The sequence below is a fragment of the Panthera onca genome, chromosome C1, assembly GCF_046562875.1.
Source record: "Panthera onca isolate mPanOnc1 chromosome C1, mPanOnc1 haplotype 2, whole genome shotgun sequence".
NCBI classification, from domain to species: Eukaryota; Metazoa; Chordata; class Mammalia; order Carnivora; family Felidae; genus Panthera; species Panthera onca.
The window spans coordinates 194,972,524-194,994,741 of record NC_138346.1 but is presented as its reverse complement, the minus strand read 5'-3'; the positions used below and the strand labels follow the sequence as shown (position 1 = coordinate 194,994,741).

General features: G+C 52.6%; 2 protein-coding genes across 2 annotated transcripts; both read left to right on the top strand.

Annotated features, from left to right (window-relative positions):
• The first annotated feature begins 9,866 nt into the window (after nucleotides 1-9,866).
• On the top strand, nucleotides 9,867-13,201 carry GJB5 (gap junction protein beta 5). The gene is made up of 2 exons (XM_060622189.3): nucleotides 9,867-9,991; nucleotides 12,036-13,201. Exon 2 carries the CDS (start codon nucleotides 12,063-12,065, stop codon nucleotides 12,882-12,884), a length of 822 nt encoding a protein of 273 aa, XP_060478172.2. The 5' UTR covers nucleotides 9,867-9,991; nucleotides 12,036-12,062; the 3' UTR covers nucleotides 12,885-13,201.
• Nucleotides 13,202-14,481: 1,280 nt separating this feature from the next.
• GJB4 (gap junction protein beta 4) lies at nucleotides 14,482-17,124 on the top strand. Its single transcript, XM_060622192.3, has 2 exons — nucleotides 14,482-14,542; nucleotides 15,949-17,124. The coding sequence occupies exon 2, from the start codon at nucleotides 16,034-16,036 to the stop codon at nucleotides 16,832-16,834; it is 801 nt and encodes a 266-aa protein (XP_060478175.1). The 5' UTR covers nucleotides 14,482-14,542; nucleotides 15,949-16,033; the 3' UTR covers nucleotides 16,835-17,124.
• Nucleotides 17,125-22,218: the final 5,094 nt, after the last annotated feature.

The window sequence follows — 22,218 nt, the reverse complement described above, 5'->3', positions numbered from 1 at the left end:
CAGAAATCGGTTGCATTCCTATACACCAACAATGAAGCGACAGAAAGAGAAATCAAGGAATCAATCCAATTTACAGTTGCACAAAAAACTATAAAATACCTAGGAATAAATCTAACCAAAGAGGTGAAAAATCTATACACTGAAAACTATAGAAAGCTTATGAAAGAAATTGAAGAAGACATAAAAAAAAATGGAAAAAGATTCCATGCTCCTGGATAGGAAGAACAAATATTGTTAAAATGTCAATACTACCCAAAGCAATCTACATATTCAGTGCAATCCCTATCAAAGTAACACCAGCATTCTTCACAGAGCTGGAACAAATAATCCTAAAATTTGTATGGAACCAGAAAAGACCCCAAATAGCCAAAGCAATCTTGAAAAAGGAAACCAAAGCAGGAGGCATCACAATCCCAGACTTCAAGCTATACTACAAAGCTGTAATCATCAAGACAGTATGGTACTGGCACAAGAGCAGACACTCAGATCAATGGAACAGAATAGAAAACCCAGAAATGGACCCACAAACATATGGTCAACTAATCTTTGACAAAGTAGGAAAGAATATCCAATGGAATAAAGATAATCTCTTCAGCAAGTGGTGCTGGGAAAAGTGGACAGCGACATGCAGAAGAACCTAGACCCACTTTCTTACACCATACACAAAAATAAACTCAAAATGGATGACAGACCTCAATGTAAGACAGGAAGCCATCAAAATTCCTGAAGAGAAAGCAGGCAAAAACCTCTTTGATCTTGCCCACAGCAACTTCTTACTCAACACATCTCCAGAGGCAAGGGAAACAAAAACAAAAATGAACTACTGGGACCTCATCAAAATAAAAAGCTTCTGCACAGAGAAGGAAACAATCAGCAAAACTAAAAGGCAACCGGCAGAATATATAGGGTTAGTATCCAAAATCTATAAAGAACTTACCAAACTCAACACCCAAAAAACAAATAATCCAGTGAAGAGATGGGCAAAAGACATGAATAGACACTTCTCCAAAGAAGACATCCAGATGGCCAAGCAACACATGAAAAAATGCTCACCATCACTCATCATCAGGGAAATACAAATCAAAACCACAATGAGATACCACTTCACACGTGTCAGAATGGCTAACATTAACAACTCAGGCAACAACAGATGTTGGCGAGGATGCGGAGAAAGAGGATCTCTTTTGCATTGTTGGTGGGAATGCAAGCTGGTGTAGCCACTCTGGAAAACAGTATGGAGGTTCCTCAAAAAACTAAAAATAGAACTACCCTATGACCCAGCAATTGCACTACTAGGTATTTATCCAAGGGATACAGGTATGCTGTTTCGAAGGGGCACATGCACCCCAATGTTTATAGCAGCACTATTAACAATAGCCAAAGTATGGAAAGAGCCCAAATGTCCATCGATGGATGAATGGATAAAGAAAATGTGGTGTGTATATACACACACACACACACACACACACACAATGGAGTATTACTCGGCAATCAAAAAGAATGAAATCTTGCCATTTACAACTACGTGGGTGGAACTGGAGGGTATTATGTTAAGGGAAATTAGTCAGTCAGAGGAAGACAAAAATCATATGTCTTCACTCATATGAGGACATTAAGAGGCAAAACAGATGAACATAAGGGAAGGGAAACAAAAATAATATAAAAACAGGAAGGGGGACAAAACAAAAGAGACTCATAAATATGGAGAACAAACAGAGGGTTACTAGAGGGGTTGTGGGAAGGGGGATGGGCTAAATGGGTTAGGGGCACGAAGGAATCTATTCCTGAAATCATTGTTGCACTATATGCTAATTTGGATGTAAATTTTTAAAAAACAAAATTAAATTAAAAACAAAATCTTACCCACAAAAAAAAACCCAAAAAAACAAAACAAAAAAAAAAAACCTGCTCTGGAAAAGGGACCATGTAGTAGCTCTGTGCCTGCAGGAAGGGAAACAATGTGGCTGGGTTTCACCGGCTAAGGGAGCTGGGATGCAAAGGCCTTTCCCAGAACTCACTTGCTTCTCTCTTGTTGCTGCTTCCACCAGCAGATCCAGAACATCTCTGTGTTTATCATCAGATGGACACTGCCCCTGTCCTGTGTTCAAATGCCCCTGGGAAGGACGCTTAGCAGCTCAGCTTGGGTCTGTGGTTGCACTGGGCCAATCAACAGAGCAAGGTACCTACGACTGATTAGCTCAACTCGGGCCGGTCCCAGCCCTGGGCCAACCAACGCTCAACAAGACAGCAAGCCCTGTGGGGATATTGTGGCTGGTTGGAGAATGGGGATTCCCCAGGAAGTGCTGTCTGTGCAGACAAGAGATGTCTTACTTAGCGCTCTCCCAAAAGCCAGGCCTGAGGATGAGGATTTATGTGCAAGTTGTTTGTTGGGGAGGTGATCCCAGGAAATATCGGCATGGGAATGGGAAGTGAGGCCAAGAAGGAAAGGAAGCTGGTGAAGGGCAGGTGATTGAGTGAGTTGCTTCCTTGGACAAGTGAGATTAATCCCGCTGGGGGCCTCTGGGAAAGAGTAGGACTTGAGCCTCACAGTTACCTCAACCAAAGGGGGTGGAAGTTGGAGGATTTATTCCCTAATTTCTATCAGTCATTGGTTGAGGGCCACTCCAGTGAGGTGTCAATTTGGGGGCACTTCCAGCCACCCCATCATAGGCAGGGGCCCCAGAAGCCCAGACAGCGCCAGGCAGGGCGGCAGGTGCTGGCCATGGGACGTTGGCCTGCCTACTGTAAATCACCGAGCTTTGCACAGTCCTCTTAATTGCCAACAGAGAGCAGGCCAAGGAGACACGCAGAGGGCACTGACAGCACGTGCTACACGTACTCACTACTTGAGGAAACAAACTTTAAAACCATCACTGACCAGAGGTGCAGGGCATTCCTGCCAGAGCCCAAAGGGAGGTCCTTGGCCCTTGGATGCCTGGGGGCAAGGTTGGGGTGGGGGGTGCACCTGGGTGGCTCAGTCTGTGGAGCCTCTGACTCTTGGTTTGAGCTCAGGTCATGATCGCATGGTTTGTGAGTTTGAGCCCCTTATCGGGCTCTGCACACCTGTGCGGAGCCTGCTTAGGATTTTCTCTCTCTGTCCTTCCCAGGCTCACACACTCTCTCTCTCAAAAAAAAATTTTTTTTTAACCTTAAAAAAAAAAAGCCTCACGGGAAACTGAGACAAGCTGCTGTGGTCACAGGGCACTAGGCGATGGGGACCATCTCCCCAGTGTTACTGTCAGGCTGGCTGGAGCGATGGGGAGGCAGACGGGGGGAGTCAGTGCTGCCATGACCCAGCCCACCCAGAGCCTCAGAGACACTCAGAGATAGTAGAGAGAGACCAAGGGGCGGGGCCAGCTCCAGCCCCCACCCCCCAACCCCCAGCCTCAGGCTGAGCTTGGGAGCAGAGGCAGACTGGTGGAGTGGCTCCAGGGGCTCAGGAGGAGAAGGTCATCAGGGAAGAGCATGACGATGAATGCCATGCCCACGGGGGGCTCCAGGAAGGTAAGACAAGAATGTCCACCCTCCCAACTGGCTAGCGACAGCCTTCAGAGCCGGGGAGGAGAGAAGGGTGGGGAGCATGCCAACCGTCATTCGTATGTTTTCCATAGGCCCTGCTGTCTCTCCCATAACAGCTCTGTCACCTGCCACAATACACACAGAACAGGGACTAAGGCTGGGAAAGGAGAGTGGGTTTGGACATGGCTAGGGAGCAGAAGTGGGATTTGAACCCGGGGCCGTGTGGGTTCCATCTGTCGCACAGCCCTCCCCCGCTTCCCAGCTCTGCCTCTTCTCCATCCTGCCTGCCTCCCACCCTTGCACCCCTACCTCCTTCCTAGACTCCTGCCATACCACAGCACCCATCATTCTGCCAAGGAACAGTCGGGAAGTCTTGCCACAAGCTTTCCATTTCCAGAAGAAAGCGAAGCTTCTCCAGCACAGGAGCAGGCTCTCCCGCTAAGCCAGCCCAGGCCCTGAGATAGAGGCAGATCGTCTGCAGAGGAAGCTCTCCCAGGGGCTGGGCCTTGCCCTTCCCCCAGAACTACAGGAATGGGTCTCCTCCATTCCCTCAAGGTCACAAGCAAATACGGGACAGGAACCTGACCTGTGCCTCCCTGTATCCTTCCAGTGGTGGTGAAGGATTGGACCGCTGAGGTCCACATGGCTGTTTACTTCCCCCATTCCCTCTCAACGAGTTGAGACAGGCTCCTCCAAAGACTGCCACCAAATAGTGAGGGAAAGAGATCAGAGAGCAGTATCAGCTCGGCCTTGCTCCCAGATAGGGATCCTCGCAGTGAACAACAGCATCTTGCATTTATGAGGTATTTATGATGTGCCAGGCACACACGTTTTGTGTATTTTTATTCATCTAACCCTCACGGTAACCCTACAAGATGGGTACTATAGTGGTCCCTGTGTTCCAGATGGAGAAAGTAAGGCCCAGAGGGGCTAAGAAAATTGCCCAGGGTTGGAAGCCAGTAAGAGCTGGGTAAGCAGGAGAGTTGGGTGGGAATTTGGGCCACCTGACTCCAGAACCCATACTCTTAAAACAGCATCTTGACAACATGCTTCTGCTCAAAGATTCAGCAAGGCTCATGGCTCCTTTACTCTTGATAAACAGAAACATTCATTCATTCACTCATTATCAATCGCTCATTAGGCAGCTACTACGGGCCAGGGGCTGTGCCAGATGGTAGAGACAAGAATGAGCATGATTCCCATGGCCCAACCTCTGTGTCTGTCCTTTTGAAGACGGCACTCAAAAGGAGGAGAGGACATGAAATACACAGGCACTTCCCAACTACAAGTGCAGTTGTGACACAGTCACAAAGGAGAAGCAGGTGCCAAAAGAATGGGTGACAGAGAACCTGATCTAGTTTCAGGGGTCAAGAGAGGCTTTTCTGAGAGGGACATTTAAATCAAGATCTGGAACTTGAGGTGATGCTAGCTCAGGGAAAATGAGGAAAGATCATTAAGGCACGTGCAAAGGCCCTGAGGTGGGGAGATTCCTGTGTTCTAGAAAGTGAGAAACGGCCAATGTGGCTGGAGCACAAAGATAGAAGGGAAGAGGCTCAGAACAAAGGGTAGCAGAAGCCTCATCGTGCAGGGCATTACCATATTAGCAATATGAGACTTTATGTCAAGACAGTGGGAGCCACTGAAAGGTCTTGAACAGATTTTTTTTTTTAAAACATGACTTGGATTTATGTGTTTGGTGCACGTAGAGCATTTGACCTAGTTTCTGGCACAGAGGAGGTGTTCAATAATGAATCTGACATTATTACCCCATTTTCCAGCTTTTCCACCTCTCCTGAGGACAGGGAATGGACACCACCTTGGCCCCACAGGCTGACTTCCCTTGTCAAAAGGACCAAAACTTTACTCTCATTTGGGAACAGGGGTTTCAATAGTCATCAACGGGGTTTCAGGCCACAGTGCCTATACTGCCCTTTGTCTGCTGCATTTAGAAGGGAGCCTGGGGGGCGCCTGGGTGGCGCAGTCGGTTAAGCGTCCGACTTCAGCCAGGTCACGATCTCACGGTCCATGAGTTCGAGCCCCGCGTCAGGCTCTGGGCTGATGGCTCAGAGCCTGGAGCCTGTTTCTGATTCTGTGTCTCCCTCTCTCTCTGCCCCTCCCCCGTTCATGCTATGTCTCTCTCTGTCCCAAAAATAAATAAAAAAACGTTGAAAAAAAAAAAATTTAGAAGGGAGCCTGGGAGGTGGCTGGTGTCCAGAAGGGAGTCCAGCTCCCACCCACCCCATACCCATTAACAGGGAGAACAGGCAAGAAACAGGAAACAGGTGAGCTGACCCCACAGGGAGGCCAAGACTGTCTCCTGAAGTTAGGGCTCAGGGAAGTGTCCCTCCAAACTGGAAAGACATGTCAAAGATAATGGAGAGTCAGGAATGCCCTGGCTGAGGACCGGGGGACATGCGAGTAGGGCCAGAGAACCAGGAAAGAGAAGAGCAAGAGAAAGGATGACAGATAGAACGCATTAACCATTTGCAGGGCAAATGGCCCTCCAGCCTCCTCCCCTCTCCCTGGAAAGAAGGAAACCCTTCTTCAGCTCTGATGCATCGGCCCTGCCTTTTTCCCCTGCAAGCTTCCTGAAAAGGTTCAGTCTCTGCTTTCCCCACCCACTGCCTTCTAGCCTGTGTCACCACAGCCCTGCTGAACTATTCTGCCAAAAGTCACCAGGGACCTCAACTGGTCTCTCCGCAGGTGGGTTTCCTGTATTGCACTTTCATGACATACATCCTCCCCTGCTTGCACTGGTTTAGCCTTCCACAGACAACACTGTTTCTCACCTGCTTCCTAAAATGTCAGTGCTCCCCAGAGCTCTGCCTGGACCCTCTTCTCTTGTCACCCAGCACGCACTCCAAGGCCACCCTCTGGGGCTCCCATCCCCTCCTTGGGGCCAGCTGCTGGCTGTGGACAGTCCACATGGCTGTCCTCCACATGGAGCACTGACCTCACTAACTCCTGATCATCTGGGAAGAACCTGTGCATCCCCTTCCCTCCCCCACCCCCACCAGACAGCCTGCTTTTCCTCCTATGTTCCTTACCTCCAACAGCGAACCCACCACCTGCCAATCACTAACACAAGCAACCTGGGAACCATTGGGGTCTTCCTCCTACCTGCCCCCTGCATCCAGTCAGAACCCATACAGGCAGTGCTGGCTGTACTCATCAACCGCTTCCCAAATCCATCCCTCTGGCTCCTCTCTTGCCTAAATCAATTGCAATAACTTACCAGTCCCGCATGCTTCTTCTCTCAAACAGAGGGAGCTTTCTAAACACATAGTCGATCCTTATTATTCACAGATTCCATATTTATGAGTTCGTCTATTCACTAAAATGTATTTGTTTAACCCCCCCCCCCCCCCCCCGCGAAGTCAATACACTCGGTGCTTTCATAGTCATTCGTGGACGTAACCAGAGCAGCCAAAAATTTGAGTCCCCGACTTGCATGTCCCAGCTGACGCTGTTGGTGGTTTTGCTGTTTAAACTAGCCCCCGAGGGTAACACTGAAGTGCTGGCCAGTTCCTAAGCCCAGGCGGGCTATGTGGAGCCTTAGGGAGAAAACACATGGCGGTTCGATGCGCTTCATTCCGCGAGTTACAGTGCTTTTGGCCATGAGGTTAACGTTAATGATTCAACGATATATATTAAATAAGGTGTCTTTAAGAAGAAACATACATAAAACAAGGTTAGGTATTGATCAGCTGATGAAAATGCGGCCAGAACCTGGCAGAACCTGACACTGCATTTCCCCTACTGGCAGAGTTTCAGTATTTGCTAATTCAGTGTTTGCGGTGACTTTACGGAACGTAAGTACCACAAATAATGAGAATCAACTATACCGGTATGTCCATGTAGCTTCCTTCCCTCCCTCATGCCTCCCTCTGCACACAAGATAAATCCAAACTTTTCAGCACAGTGTTCCAGGGTCTTTCAGGGTCCAGACTGCCCTTGCTTAACCTTCCAGGTGTCTTCTGGTGCTCCCACAGCCCCCCACCCAGTCCACTCTCTAAAGGTCTTCTATCATCTTTCACGGAGCTCCTTTGCATACTCTGAGCCCTCTGCCTCGGAGGCCTCTCCTCCTCGGCTCCTCTTGGTGAACTCCTACACATCCTTCAAGATCCAACTTAAATGTTACCTTGTCCGGATCTCCCTCTGGCAGAATGTGACGCTCCCTTCTCTGTTGTATGTCCCTCATAGCACTTCTCCCAATGTTGTACCTGATCCATGCGTGTGTCTCCCTCTCCTGGACTTGGAAATCATTTGGCGGGAAGAACGTAGAGGGGGACGGAGATGTGTGTGAATTTTTGCAGGGTGCATGAATTTCAGACATCATTCATTCAGTAAACATAAATGAGGCCTAACTTGGTACGAGGCACCATTCTAGGCACCAGGGGTAGAGCAGCAAACAAAACAAAGCACTGCCCCATGTAAGTGTGGCCTCTGTGTGTGTGTGTGTGTGTGTGTGTGTGTGTGTGTACATGTGGGGCTGCATGGTGCTTGCTGTGGACCTGTGCTATTTGTGGCTCCCCCAGATTTTGCATTTTTAACCCAAAGACAGCACTCGTCCACATGAGGTTTCCTCTGGTATGCCTGTCTCCCCCTCCCTTCTCTGCCTCCCCTCCATCTTGGAGAGAAAAGGCATAGGAATAAGGAAAAGGGAGGAAGTCACTTTTTGTGAGTGCCCACCCTGTGCCAGGCGTGTGGGGGCAGATCAGTTCACACGCATCAGGGGTAGTCCTAAAGAGGGCTTCCTTTGTGCCAGGCACTGTTCTAGCACCGTGCCTCGGTTAGCTGGGTTAATCAGTGCACCAACCCTACCAGGTAGGCGATCTTACTGTCTCACTATGCAGATAAGAAACTGAGGCATCACATAGAGAGGACGAGGCAGAAGTGGGATTCCGGCCACGCACCCTACGTTCAGTCACTGCACTGCATTGTGCTCACTGTCTCCAAGGACACTCCTCATGGGCAAAAAAAAAAAAAAAAGTCTCATTGTACTCTGGAGAATAGGGAAATTTCCCAGGTCTAACAGTACCAGAGGTTGGGGCACCTGGGTGGCTCAGTCGATTAAGCATCCAACTTCGGCTCAGGTCAAGATCTCGTGATCCGTGAGTTTGGCCCCACATCAAGCTCTGTGCTGACAGCTCAGAGCCCGGAGCCTGCTTCAGAGTCTGTGTCTCCGTCTCTCTCTGCCCCTCCCCTGCTTGCACTCTGTCTCTCTCTCTCTCAAAGATGAATAAACATTTTTTTTAATAAAAAATAAATAAAAGTACTAGAAGTGAAAATCAAATCCAGAGGGCGTGAGATTCCAGATGCAGGGGTGTGAGGCCCAGAGATGCATGTGTGCTCACTAGCTCACTCAAAATAAATAAATAAACTTTAAAAAATAATAATAAAACAAGGGTTGGTGGAAAGGCTATTGAATGCAGTGTTGGGGGTCGGGGGGTTCTGTGTATGTGTGTGTGTTGGGGAGGGGGTGGCCTTCTGCACAATCCCTCATGCACCCAGGGTAGGGGTGTAACGACTGAACTGGATTCCAGCAGGCACAGGATGGTGGGGAAGGGGAGACTGGGCCCCGAAACCTGTCCCATGGCCTCTTGGCAGTCATGAGAGGCTGTGCAGCTGGTACTGGTCTTATCAGCTGGTAATCAAGGCCAAGTTGGTGAGTTCCTGGAGGTCAGGGGCTGGTCTGCTTTATGTCCTGCTCACAGGTCCCTAAAACTGTCTGTTGATGTGGATTGATTTGTTTATTTAACAGACAGGTCCTACCTGGAACCAGCTCAGTTAAGATCAACTATTCCAATACAGTTACGATGATGTGGAAGTTCAAGGCCGTGGAAGCCCAGAGATGAGGCCCTAAGCCACCTGGAACGGCATAGTCAGGGAAGGCTTCTTGGAGGAGTACCAGGCGATGAGAAGAGCGAGGGAAGGGCATCCAAGGGTGAGCAAGGGATGGGGCAAAGCATTTGGGCTGGAGACAGTGTTTGGGAGTCACTGTGCTTCCGAAGGTAACTGAAGCCATAAGGATGGAAGGCCAGAGAGCAGCCTGTAGAGTCCCAAGAAGCAGCATGGGGCATTTCTGGAGAAGGATGAGAAGTCAGGATGGACCTCAGCTCCTCGCACACAAGGCCAAGGATGAGTGGACAAGCCGAGGTTCAGAGTGGACCTGTGGCTCTACCCTAACAGGATGCCAGGATTCTGGGCTCAGCACCCAAGGAAGAGTGAACCATGAACCTTTAAGTTTCTGGGCCTCCTCAGAGGCAGTCTGGGGAGGCTGGGGCCCAGCCAATGGCAGTGCCACGTACAGCTCCGCCTCCTCCCAGGCCAGCGGCACACCCGGTTGCCTGCGGACTCTGCAGGCTCTGTCCCAGGAAGGCGCTGCCCCAAACACCCTCCCTGGTTCTGACATGAGTTCCAGCTGCCTCCGACTGCCAGCTGCCAGGACCCTTGAGGAGTAGCCACTCAGGTAAGGCCACCTGTGTCCAGATGGACCCTTGGTGTACCTGGCAGAGGGAGACATCTCTGATGGAGAGGCGAGGGAGGCAGCCTGGACACATTCGCCACCCTGGGTTCTGGTGGGAGAGGAACAGAGGGCTCCTCCCTCCACTGCTCTGGGTTCTTTCAGCTCTTCCCAGCTGAGCAGAGGCAGGAGCCAGGGACCAAGTGGGAGAGGGGCTCACAGGGGTGCCAGAAGCTGAGCAAGCGAAGAGACTCTGCCTGGGCTTGCAAAGCCCCACCCCACCACACCCTAGGTGGGCTGGGCCGGAAGCCTCTGGGGACTAAGGGCTGGAGCCTCCTTGGCTGTTCCCAGTCAGGCTGCCAGGAGTTCCTCCCACCTTGGGCAGGACCGAGCAAAGATAAGTTGATGATTCACGACCAAGTGGTAGGTGGTATAGACAGAAGAGTGGAGAGACAGGGTACAAGACAGGGTGGGAGCAGAGACACCTCCAGCCTCCCTAACCTGACGTCCACCTCGTGGAGGAGAGGACGGGCACAGACCCCTTTCCTGCAACTTAGGGAAAGGGGTCCAGGCCCCAGAGTGCAATTCAAATCCCAGCTCTGCTGCTTCCCAGCTGTGCAAATATGAGCAAATTAATTAACCTCTCTGTGCTCCACTTTACTCATCTGCAAATTGGCAATAAAAAATAGCATACCCTTTCATACTATATTGGTTCGTGCAAAGTACTCAGAACAGTGCCTGGTGTTGCATAAACACCCTATAACTGTTGGCTGTTATCACTACCCTGCCCATCTCTAACAGATCCCACAGGCAGGACAGGGCAATGACCAGTGCCTAGACCAGCGCTGGAAAGGGTACCAGGAACCCCTCACAGCAAGAGGCTGTGCAGTCTCCCTGAGGTCCTTGGGGACCCCAGCAGGTGAGACCACAGTACATGGGTCTCAGGGAACCACCCCCCAACCCAGGAACCAGGCAGAAGAACTCCAAGAGATCAAGTGGACACCACACACTCAGAATGGCAGTCATACTCCCTAAACGGAGTTAAATCTGATACCTGTGTGTTCATCACACTGAACTCACCAGTGAAACTGACCAGAGCAGAATTTCCCATTTTGCTGTGTTGACAAGACTGCTCCATAAGATGATTTAAAAAAAAAAAAAAAAGGTTCTGTGGTCAAAGGAGTTGGGCAATGCTACATATTCCATCCCCCTTTTGGAGACTCACAGGGTAAACGTATTAGCATGGTCAAGTAAAGGGACCTATTTAACTTTGCTGAACCTGTGTTTGCCTACCTTTCTTGGACACAGAATCCTTTTCTCTCACTACTCTTGTTGCCAAACTATGGACAGGATTCCATGGAACCCCAGTTTGGGAATCCAAACTACAGCATACCAGGCTACTCTAGAAAGGCCATTGGATAAAGAGAACCGTTGTCCCCTACTTTATCTTTCAGCTGGACTGTCATTGGCCTTGCTTCTAGTGAGTTGCATTTCAGCAAGACATTGCCTGGGTATTTACAGATGGCAGTTTGGGGACAAGTTTCCAGCAGCCTCTCCAGCCCAGTCCCGCAAGCCAAGGAAAGGGCAAAGACCGGGTTCCCCTTCGGAGGGGCTAAGAGGAGAGAGCGGGGCTCAAAAGGAGAGAAGTCTTCCTGAGGCTTGGCCCCCTGAGGAGGAGGGCCAGGGTCAGGACAGAGGGAAAGGGCAGAGTGTCCACCTACTTAAACCTTCACTCTGCAGGACTGTAAGACCAGAATCTCGGGGCCCTGGGAGGAAAGACTGACTCCCTGGACCCACCTTCGTGCACTTTTATGGATAAGAGTTGGGTTCTGGATTGAATTAGCTGGGCTCAAATCCCAGCTCTGCACCTAATAGTTGTGCAATCTGCATAACCCCCAAACCTCAGTTTCCTTCATCTGCAAAATGGGGACAATAATAGAACCTAGCTCCTCTGTGGCTATGAGAATTAAATACAGATGATATACAGTATTTCTATAAGGTGCTCAGAGTGAGTGCTCTATACATGTGGGGAATTCTTATCATTTCTCAGCAGTAGCAGCCAACAGCTGGGTCCACCATGAACTGGGGGATCTTTGAGGGGCTCCTGAGCGGGGTCAACAAGTACTCCACTGCCTTTGGGCGAATCTGGCTGTCTCTGGTCTTCATCTTCCGCGTGCTGGTGTACCTGGTGACGGCTGAGCGAGTGTGGAGTGACGATCACAAGGATTTTGACTGCAACACCAAGCAGCCGGGCTGCTCCAACGTCTGCTTTGACGAGTTCTTCCCCGTGTCCCACGTGCGTCTCTGGGCCCTGCAGCTCATCCTGGTCACCTGCCCCTCGCTGCTCGTGGTCATGCACGTCGCCTACCGGGAGGCTCGGGAGAAGAAGCACCGAGAGGCAGTGGGGGAGGATGGCGGGCGTCTCTACCTGAACCCCGGCAAGAAGCGGGGTGGGCTCTGGTGGACCTACGTCTGCAGCCTGGTGTTCAAAGCCGGCGTGGATACCGCCTTCCTCTATGTGTTCCACTCGTTCTACCCCAAATACACCCTCCCTCATGTGGTCAAGTGCCACGCAGCTCCGTGTCCCAACACGGTGGATTGCTTCATCTCCAAGCCCTCAGAGAAGAACATCTTCACTCTCTTCATGGTGGTCACGGCCGCCATTTGCATCCTGCTCAACCTCGTGGAGCTGGCCTACCTGGTGAGCAAGAGGTGCCGTGAGGGCCTGGCAGCGAGGAGAGCCAGGGCCACAGGCGGAGGCCATCGCCCAGACTGTCCCACCTCTTCCTACAAGGAAGACGACCTCCTCTCGGGCGACCTCATCTTTCTGGGCTCAGACTCTCACCCTCCTCTCTTACCAGACTGCCCTCGAGACCATGTGAAGAAGACCATGCTGTGAGAGCGGCCTGGTCAAGCCTGGTTGGAAAGGGCCTGGCATCTCCCATGGGTACACCCTTAGGGGCGGGGGAGCTGAGCTGCAAGCAGGGGCAGGTAGGAGGGGGCGTCCTGCACCTGCCCCCTACTGTGGGGCCTCGGGAAGGTTACCCCTCCACACTGAACCTTAGTTTCTTTCTGTGTAAATTGGAGGCGAAGTCCACCTCGCTGGGTTGTTGCCGTGAGGAGGGGTTTATTTAGAGAATGGATGTGCCAGTGCCATCTGTGGGGGGGCGCCCACAGTCAAGGCTTAATAAAAGTCAATTCCTCCACTTGCTTCGAGCCGTGCTTCGTTTCTTCATCCTTTGTGACCCCTGTCAGATCACTGGGTCAACGTCTCTTGCCCCTGCAAAGGGCTGGACTTGAACCAGCCAGGGGGAGGGGCTGTCCCCTCCCCCAGAAAAAGTCCCCAGCACTCCTGGGGGTCATGCCGATTGCTCAAGCTCAAGACAAGCCTTTATCCCCAGTTGCAAATTTAAGCCCAAGGGCTGTCTGCAAACATAATGGGGCTTAGCACGTGGGGACGTGTGTGTTGCAATGGAAAGTTCGTGAACTTTTGAGTCAGAACACTTGCATTCGAACCCATGTTCCACCGGGACTCTGGAAAAGTGACTTCAGCTCCTCTCTAAAGTGGGTTAATAACGTGGAGCCTGGAGGGGCTGGGGGGTGCTGGATGAGCTCATGGCTGTGGATGGGGTAAGCCAGCTGTAAAAGGCCACATAAATGTTAATCATTGGTATTAGGAAGTGCTCAATAAATGCTTGTGGGAAATCAAGCAGAAGAGCCCCTCCCTGGCTGCACATTAATCCTCACTATCCCAGCCACCGGGACAGTCAGAAAGGACACAGGCCCAAGGCCCCTCGGCAGCCCCCACCCAGGAGGACCCTGACTTCCCTGCAGGCCTTCCCCAGGGACCCAGGTCTACGGAGACAGACAGGGAGGCTATGCCTGGCCCCATGCCAGCTGGGACGTTCCATGCTGCTGGCCTGCATTCCTTGTCTCCACCCGAGCAGCGGTATCCTTGTCTGAAAAGCCAGAATCCGTCCCTCCCACCCCCACACAGCTCACCAGCAGCCCAAGCTCCAGTCCCCAGAAACGTCTCCACCTGGGTGCAACGTGATCCTGGGCTGAATCAAGGTTGCCCCTCTCCACATATACCACCTGCTGAGGACCCCAGAACCATGCTTCCGAAAAGGGCAAGAGAGAGGCCTGGGGACAGAGGGACTAGGGGCAATAAGGCAACTGGAAGGGGCTAGGAGCAACAGACAGGGGCCAGCGTTGGGGCTGACCTGGGCCCTGACATGAGAATACAAGGCTCCTGCACTGCCTCCCCCCCTCCAACAGTTCCACCTACATACCTGCCAGCCCAGGGAGCCAGACCCAGCCATGCCCATCCAGGCTGGAGAGAAGGCGTGGGCCAGGAGAGAAGAGCCACACAGGTGTTTGCTCTGAATATGTGCCCGGGGAAGTCCGCCCGCCGGCCCACCCGCTCACTCTCCCTTGGCTCATTGGCTCAGAAAGCTCCACCCCGAAGAGGAGTAAGGAACAAAAGCTGCCTCTGGGAGGCCCTCAGGCACACAGACAAGCCCAGGGACCAGAGAGTGGCTGCTAGACCCAAGAAAGGTGAGGACCCAATCGGGCCAGAGAGGGGGCTGGGAAGCAGGGACCAGGTGGGCTGAGGAACCTCGTGAACTCAGGCTGCAGGCTGGGCTCCTGGGAGGAAGAAAGAGGACAGAGGATCCCTGGAGAAACCCCAGGGAAGCCCCAAGGAGGGGAGGGGACATCCTGCCAGACCAAAGGGAGGACAGAGGACCAGAGAAGAGACAAAGAAAAGGAGGGACCAGGAAGAGAGAGTTTCTGCTCAGTTCAGCAAACATCTATTGTGTGCTCACGGGGCCAGGCCTGGTGCTGAGTCCTGGGGGAACAGATGATCCAGGCGTAGAGGCTGCCCTCCAGACGCTGACAGTCTGGTGCAGGAGACAGGTAAACAGGCGATTTGAACACCAGTGATCCATTCTGCCATGAGAGATAGAGGAGGGTATTCAGAAAATGTCCCAGGGTCAGAAGCTCTGAAGATGGTGAGGTCTGAGTCAGGGATGGGGTGGGGGGAGCTGGGGCAGGAGAGAGAACCTGATGGCTCTCCAGATAAGGGGGTGTGGAGGACAGAGCACATCAGACAGAGGCCCGACCAGGAATAATGGGAGACCTGGCTGACAATCAGAGAAGACAGGTGTCCCTGAGAAAAAGTACATGATCAGGGGTGGACCGAGCCAGAATCCTGCCTTTGTCCCTTTCCCAGGCCCTCCCTAAAGCCGAAATGGTTGGAATTCCAGAGGAACCCACTGTGGTCAGGACAGTCAGCGCTCGCACGGGTGCAGGGAAGGGGAGGCGCATGGGGCCAAACCGCCACGCTCCAAAGAGCCTATTTAGTGTGGGAGGAAATGTCCGGGCTGGGGATGCCCTGGGCCTCTCAGTGAGGATGGTTATCACTCAGGGGTTCGTCAAAGAGGCCAATGTGAACACACCCAGCACAGGGCCTGGCTCATGTTGGTGCTCATTAGAAGCTGGAGGATAATGATACACACCCCTCGTCCCCTGCCCCTGTCGAGCCCCAGCAGCTGGCAGGAGGGCAAATCATCCAACCTGCACCTTCTTCCTGTTTCTGTAGAAGTCATGCTATCCACAGAAACTTGGGGTCAAAGAAGTTGGCAGGCACATCCATGGAAGATGATTACCTTTCACGTTTATCCATTACCCTGTAGAATAAAACATCCCCTGATTTTGGAGCTGGAAGATGGGAGTTCAAGACCAGCTCCACCATTTCCAGCAGGGGGAGGCCTTGGGTAGGTGGCTGTCTAGGCCTTAGTTTACCCACTGCCCACCCCCCCACTCCATGAAATGGGGATAACAGCCATCCCTACCCCCCCACCACCACCACCACCAAGTCATTGCAGGTGAGGATGTGATGACAAGGTGGTTCTGAAAGGGTTTTGCCAATCGCACCTTCAATAAAGGGCACCCATTTCCAGGCTCTCCCAGGCCTCGTGGCCCCCACCCCGGAGTGGGCACTCGTGGTGTAGACCGTCCACGTGAGGAAGCAAGGACACAGTCGGCATGAACTGGGCGTCCCTGCAGGGCCTCCTGAGCGGGGTCAACAAGTACTCCACGGCGCTAGGCCGCATCTGGCTGTCGGTGGTGTTCATCTTCCGCGTGCTGGTGTACGTGGTGGCCGCGGAGGAGGTGTGGGACGACGAGCAGAAGGACTTCGTCTGCAACACCAAGCAGCCAGGCTGCCCCAACGTCTGCTACGACGAGTTCTTCCCCGTGTCCCACGTGCGCCTCTGGGCCCTGCAGCTCATCCTGGTCACCTGCCCCTCACTGCTCGTGGTCATGCACGTCGCCTACCGCCAGGAACGGGAGCGGAAGCACCGCCTGAAGCACGGCCCCAACGCCCCGTCCCTGTACGACAACCCCAGCAAGAAGCGGGGCGGGCTCTGGTGGACGTACTTGCTGAGTCTCGTTTTCAAGGCTGCCGTCGACTCTGCCTTCCTCTACATCTTCCACCGCCTCTACCAGGACTACGACATGCCCCGGGTGGTGGCCTGCTCCGAGTCCCCTTGCCCCCACACTGTGGACTGCTACATCTCCCGACCCACGGAGAAGAAGGTCTTCACCTACTTCATGGTGGCCACAGCTGTGATCTGCATCCTGCTCAACCTCAGTGAGGTCGTCTACCTGGTGGGCAAGAGGTGCCTGGAGACCTTCAGCCCGAAGCGCCAGCGGTCTCCGCGCCGGGATCACCTGCCCGATACGTGCCCCCCATATGTCCTCTCCCAGAGAGAGCACCCCCAAGATGGGAACTCTGTCCTAATGAAGGCCGGGTCGGCCACGTTGGATGCAGGTGGGTTTCCATAACCTGTGAGGTTGGCGGCTGGGACCACCGGGTCCATGGTCTGTTCCCTAAGGCCACCGCAGGGCAGTGGCCTCTTTTCTGCAGCAGGGCAGGTGAGGAAGACGGTTGTGGGGCTCAGGAAGCACCCCCATGGGCCAGTGCTGGAGAGCAGCTTGGTCTCTAGGTCCTGAGCCCCGGGGGAGGGAGGTTGACGGCTGGTGGGGATTTTGTATATGGCAATGGGGTATGTCAAAACCTTAATAAATGTGATTTTCCCAGTATTTTGTAGACCAGGTGGGGAGTGGCGGGTAGAAGTGTCAGGGCAGTTCACCATGGACCTCAGAGAGGAGCCACAACCACTCAGTGGGTGCCTGCACCCCAGAACCTCAGATCCAAGGTCATCAATGCATCACACACACACACCACCACACCACACACACTCACACGCACCACACAACATATGCCACACATACACACACAGAGTGTGCCCCCAGAACGTGGTTGGAATGCCAAGAGGTGGCTCCAGGGGTCTCTGGACTCTGCAACCAGCTGGCCAAGGCAGGAGGAGTGGGACCCCAGGAGACCCTGGGCCCAGCACAGGTCAGTTCTCAGTGGGAGCCCCTGCAGTGAATGTGCATGGTTCAGGAGGCCTCGGCCCCTCCCCCATTCCAGCCTCCCTCACCCTGCCCATCACACTCCTCAGAGAGAGAGTCTCCCTGAGGGTATCAGGGGAAGGCTGGGAGGGAGGGGAAGGTGCTGAGAGTGAGCCCAGGATGGGGAGTCTGTAGGGATATCCCCACAGGCCACGGACCTATTGGAGCTACAGGGTCCCTCCCAGAGCCTCCAGTCTGAGGAAATCCCCCTCTCTTCACCAGACACACATTTCCTCATCCTCCCACCCCCATCCCACCACTCAGACCTTGACCCCTCCCCAAATCACACCTCCAGTATGGACCTGCCTCAGAGCCAGAGCCCCCCACCAACGGCCCAGGGGAACAACCCTCCGGGAGGCCCCCAGGCCTCCAGTCAGCAGCTCCCATGCTGACCACACCTAACGTCCTCACACATCACCGACTCCCTGACCATGAATGGCACCCCAGCCACCCAGTTGTCCCAGCCAGGAGCTGGCCTGACACCCTCATGCCCTCCCCACCTCCCAGCCTCTCACACCCCACAAGCCAGTGCCAGTGCAGTTCATCCTGCTAACTCCAACCCTAAATGTCTCCTGAATCTGTCCTTCCTTTCCTACCACCCTTCCACCATGGGGACAGAGTAGTCCTTCTATATATGAACCTGACTCTGGCATTCTTCCTGCTTTAAAAATTCTTCTACTACTGCCACTACCCTCCATTGCCCTCAACCTGGCCCCTGCTGGCCTCCCCAGTGTCACCCCTGCTTCCTCCCCCCTTGTTCCCACCAATAATACCAAAGGGCTCATGGGTCCCCAACCAGACATATCATGCTGTGTCATGCCTCATGCCTTCGCATATGTGTTCCTTCTGCCTAGAATATGCTTCCAATCTCCCCTGGGATGCTTCCTTGAACCCCACAGTTCAAAACCTTAAAACTAGCCTGTGCCTTTGCCTTTGCCCATCAGTCTGTGAGCCCTTCACGGGCAGGACGCTGACTCACCCAGGTCCCCAGCTACCTTTAATAAATGTTTGGTAAATGAGTAAATGGGCTATGAGCTGCCTGGCGGAAGAGACCTGTCTTGTTTATCTGAATCCTTCACCACACCTAGCCCAGGAAGCACAGATAAGTGTCCTCTCATTTGCTTATAGATTCCATTATTGTTGCTGTTTTAACTAAATCTAGCCTAAAGATTTCATTTATAGTTAAGGAAACTGGCCTGGAGAGGGCCCACCTAGCTGGGCTGTGTCTCTAGAGGTCCATAGAGAGCCTCTGTGCCCCACGCCCAATTACGGGACAAGATCAGGAGTCACTTCTTAGGTCAGGGTCCCTGGAAACAGAACCAACATCAAGAATTTGTTTGCATGTGGTGGAAGGAGCAAGAGAAGCAGGCTAGGGAGGGGAGCAAACTGAGCTGGGTATGGGCTCAGGGAAATGGCCTTGGCCTGATCCCTGTGGGGTGAGGGGCCTTTGGATCATAAATCCCATCTCCGAGTTGTCCCAGCGAGAAAGGGCATCAAGCTTTGGAACTCCCATACCAGTCAGTCATTGGCTTCAGGCAACCCCATGGGCAGCAGGGCTGACAGGAAGGGGTAGGCGGTTCCTATTCAATCAAGGTCAATTCTCCAGGGACAGCTAGAAGCCACGAGTGCCCTATATTCACAGCAGCTGGGGAATGGTTGTCCCCCAGCAAAGGGGACATGGGCAGGGCACCAATACCATCCAAGGGTTGCTCTACCTCCAATCCAGACCAGAGCTGTGGCCACCTGATCCCAGAAAGCAGGCTGATGCTCTCAACCAGTTCAGAACCAGATGGCCCCATGCTTCTCAGACCAATGAAGCCCCCACCAGCCATAGCCATATCCCTCTGAGATTCCAGATTTCCCATTCCAGTTTCTGCCAGCATATGGTGAGTGCATCCTGGGACCTGACTACTCCTGTGGCAGCCCTGTTCATAGGTGCTGTTCTCGGAGATCCCAAGTCCTGAGCCAGTGACCCAGACAGTGGTGGAACACCATCTGAGCCGCTAGCCATGGAATTTTTTTTCTCAGTCCTGCCCACACTCTCAAGGCCCCCCCACAGCCCTCACTACCACTCTCAGACCTTCCCATCTCCCCCTTCTTGAACTCCCTTCGCTCAGCTCAGGCCCCTGTCATCTGTCTCTTCCGCCTTCTGCCCCACCCCCATTGCTGCCACCTCATTACTTCTAGCTCATTGAAGACTTGAGGGCCCAAGTCAGGGTCTTTGGGTATTCTCTCATGGCCCAAGCCTGCCGGAAACATCTGGGCGTCACTCTGTCCTTTTCATTCCATGCCCTCGGTGTCTCTCATGACCTCCTCCTCTGTTCCATTTAGCTACCCACTCACAGGACCACACCCCAGACTTTGTCTTCACCCAGTACTACTCCACCTCTAGAATCTCCCACTTGATTCAAGCCAACAAATATTTATTGTTCACTTTTACGTGACAAGCCCCACGCTAGGTGCCAAGGATCAGACACAGTCCCTAATCTCATGGAGGTTATATCCCATGAAGAGAACAGCTCTTAGCATCCTGGAGTGCACAGGGTGCTGAGGGGAGGGGGGAGGGAGGAGGGGGAAGGGGATCCAACATCCAAGGATTCAGGAAAGGCTTCCCTGAGACTTCTGAAGCTCACACCTAGAGACAGAAGAGGATTTTGCCAAGCAGAGCAAGGAGGGGATGCCAGGTGAAGGGACAACATGAGAAAGGCATGGAGGGAAGAGCAAGGACAGGGTGACCAGGACAGGAAGTAACCCAGAAGGGCTGGAGCCCAGTGAGGGGGCTGGCAGTAAGAGTCAGGCCCAAGGGCTACATCATGCAGAGGTTTCATGGTAAAGCCCTGTTAAGGATTTTGGACTTCATCCTCAGGACAATGAAAAGTCACTGGAGAGACTCAGCACAGAGGTGAGATGATCTCATGTGCAGTGTCTCTGGTTAATGTGCGGAAGGGCCAAGGCAGGGCTACTTATTTGGAAACTGATGCAATAGTCCAAGTGACAAACAACAATGGCCTCAACAAGGGTGTGTGCATTGGGGGTGTAAAGAAGTTTCTGGATTTAAGAAAGATTTACGAGATAGAATCAGATCAATTGGGTGATTTGCGTGGGTGTGTGGATCAGGGAGAGAGGAACCGTAGTGACGCCCAGGTTTCTTCTCAGGGTGGTGGTGCCATTTCCCCAGGGGAGAGGCAGGTTTGAGGGACATAGTGATAACTTCAGTTGCAGACACATTGAGTCGGGGAGACAAATAAGATATCTTGGTCATCTCCTCTTGTTCCTGGACCAGCTTAGCCCCTGGATCACCTTCTCTCTCTCTAAGGCTATGCGTATTACCATTTCTGGTGACCACATCTAACACCTACCTCGCCATGCTTTGACTTCCTTGTTCCCCTCCATCTTTAGTCACCCACATATGCCTTGTCTTAACAAGAGCTGCATCATCTCCTAGCTCACCCACTCTGCTTCCCGCTCCAGCGCTCCCTCTGCCACATCTACTGTTTCACCATCCATCATCAGCCCTTTATGTCCTCCCTCCCCTCTTTTCCCAGCTTAGACTCTGTGGGCCCCTCATAGATGTGTCCTGCTCTCCCTTGCCATTGCCTGCTGCTATAGTCACTCACCAGGCAAGACAAACCCCAGTTAAAACCAGCTCTGCATGTGGCACCCATTCCAGAGCACCTGGAGAATAACACAACTGCACTGACTGGTTTCAGTGGAAACTTCTGAGTACAAAGCTCCGGTGGGCACTCAGCACCTCAGGCAAGTCTACGTTTTCCTAAAACTTTAACCCTAGTCTCCGAGATGACTATATCATACCTTCTCCTCTTGCCCCCTTTCGCCTAAACCTCCTCAGCTGACAGGCAAGCATTATGCGCCCCTTCACTCTGCCTTCTCCCCTGTGACACGGATGAGCGCCCCTGCTCCTGATACCCCCTCCTCTTGGACACTGGACCCCTCACCTCTCACCCCTCTGGACTGTGCTCCACAGCTATTGCCTCACAATTCTGTAAAAATGCTATAACGTTGTCCTCTCTCTTTCTGTCATTCCGTCTTGACATCACATCCTTCTCCAGCTACCACCCCTTTTGCAAAAAACAAAACTCTCTAAAGGTGGTCTATACTTGCTGTCTCCACCTCCTCATCACATTTACTCATTCTAGTCAGGACTGTTCTTCCCAAGTTCACCAATGGCCAACGAGCTGCCAAATCCGGTGGTTGGTTCTTCAATCTCATCTTACTCCCCCCCAACATACAGCCACTGAGAGCTCCCTCCTCAAACACCATCTTCCTTTGGCTGCCAGGAAGCACCCTGTCCTGGCTTTCCTCCCACCACATTGAGGGGCCCTCCTTGATCTCCACCGATGCTTCTTCTTCCTCTTGCTGGTCTCTAAATGCAGGGTGCCTTAGGGCCCAGTTCTCTACCCTCTTTTCCCCTCTGTGATCTTGTCCAGTACCATCTATAAAAACCATCTATAAACCAATGGCTCCCACATTTATATGTTCCCACCTAACCACTCCCATGAGTGTTGGACTCATATATCCAACACTTCCTTTCAGTCCTCCAAAACAGAACTCCTGATCCTACTAACAGAGAACAGATTTATGTTCTCTCCCAGTCTTCCCACCTTGGAAGAGGAGATCCCCACTCACCCAGCTGCTGAGTTCAAAAACCTACATGCCTCTTTCTTCACAGTGATATCCACACCATTAGCAAATCACAGTGGATATAATTCTAAGTTCAAAGTCCATTCCCTTCA

What these genes read in the sequence shown, in the direction of transcription:
- GJB4 (XM_060622192.3), top strand. Translation starts at nt 16,034, where the DNA reads ATGAACTGGGCGTCCCTGCAGGGCCTCCTGAGCGGGGTCAACAAGTAC.
- GJB5 (XM_060622189.3), top strand. Translation starts at nt 12,063, where the DNA reads ATGAACTGGGGGATCTTTGAGGGGCTCCTGAGCGGGGTCAACAAGTAC.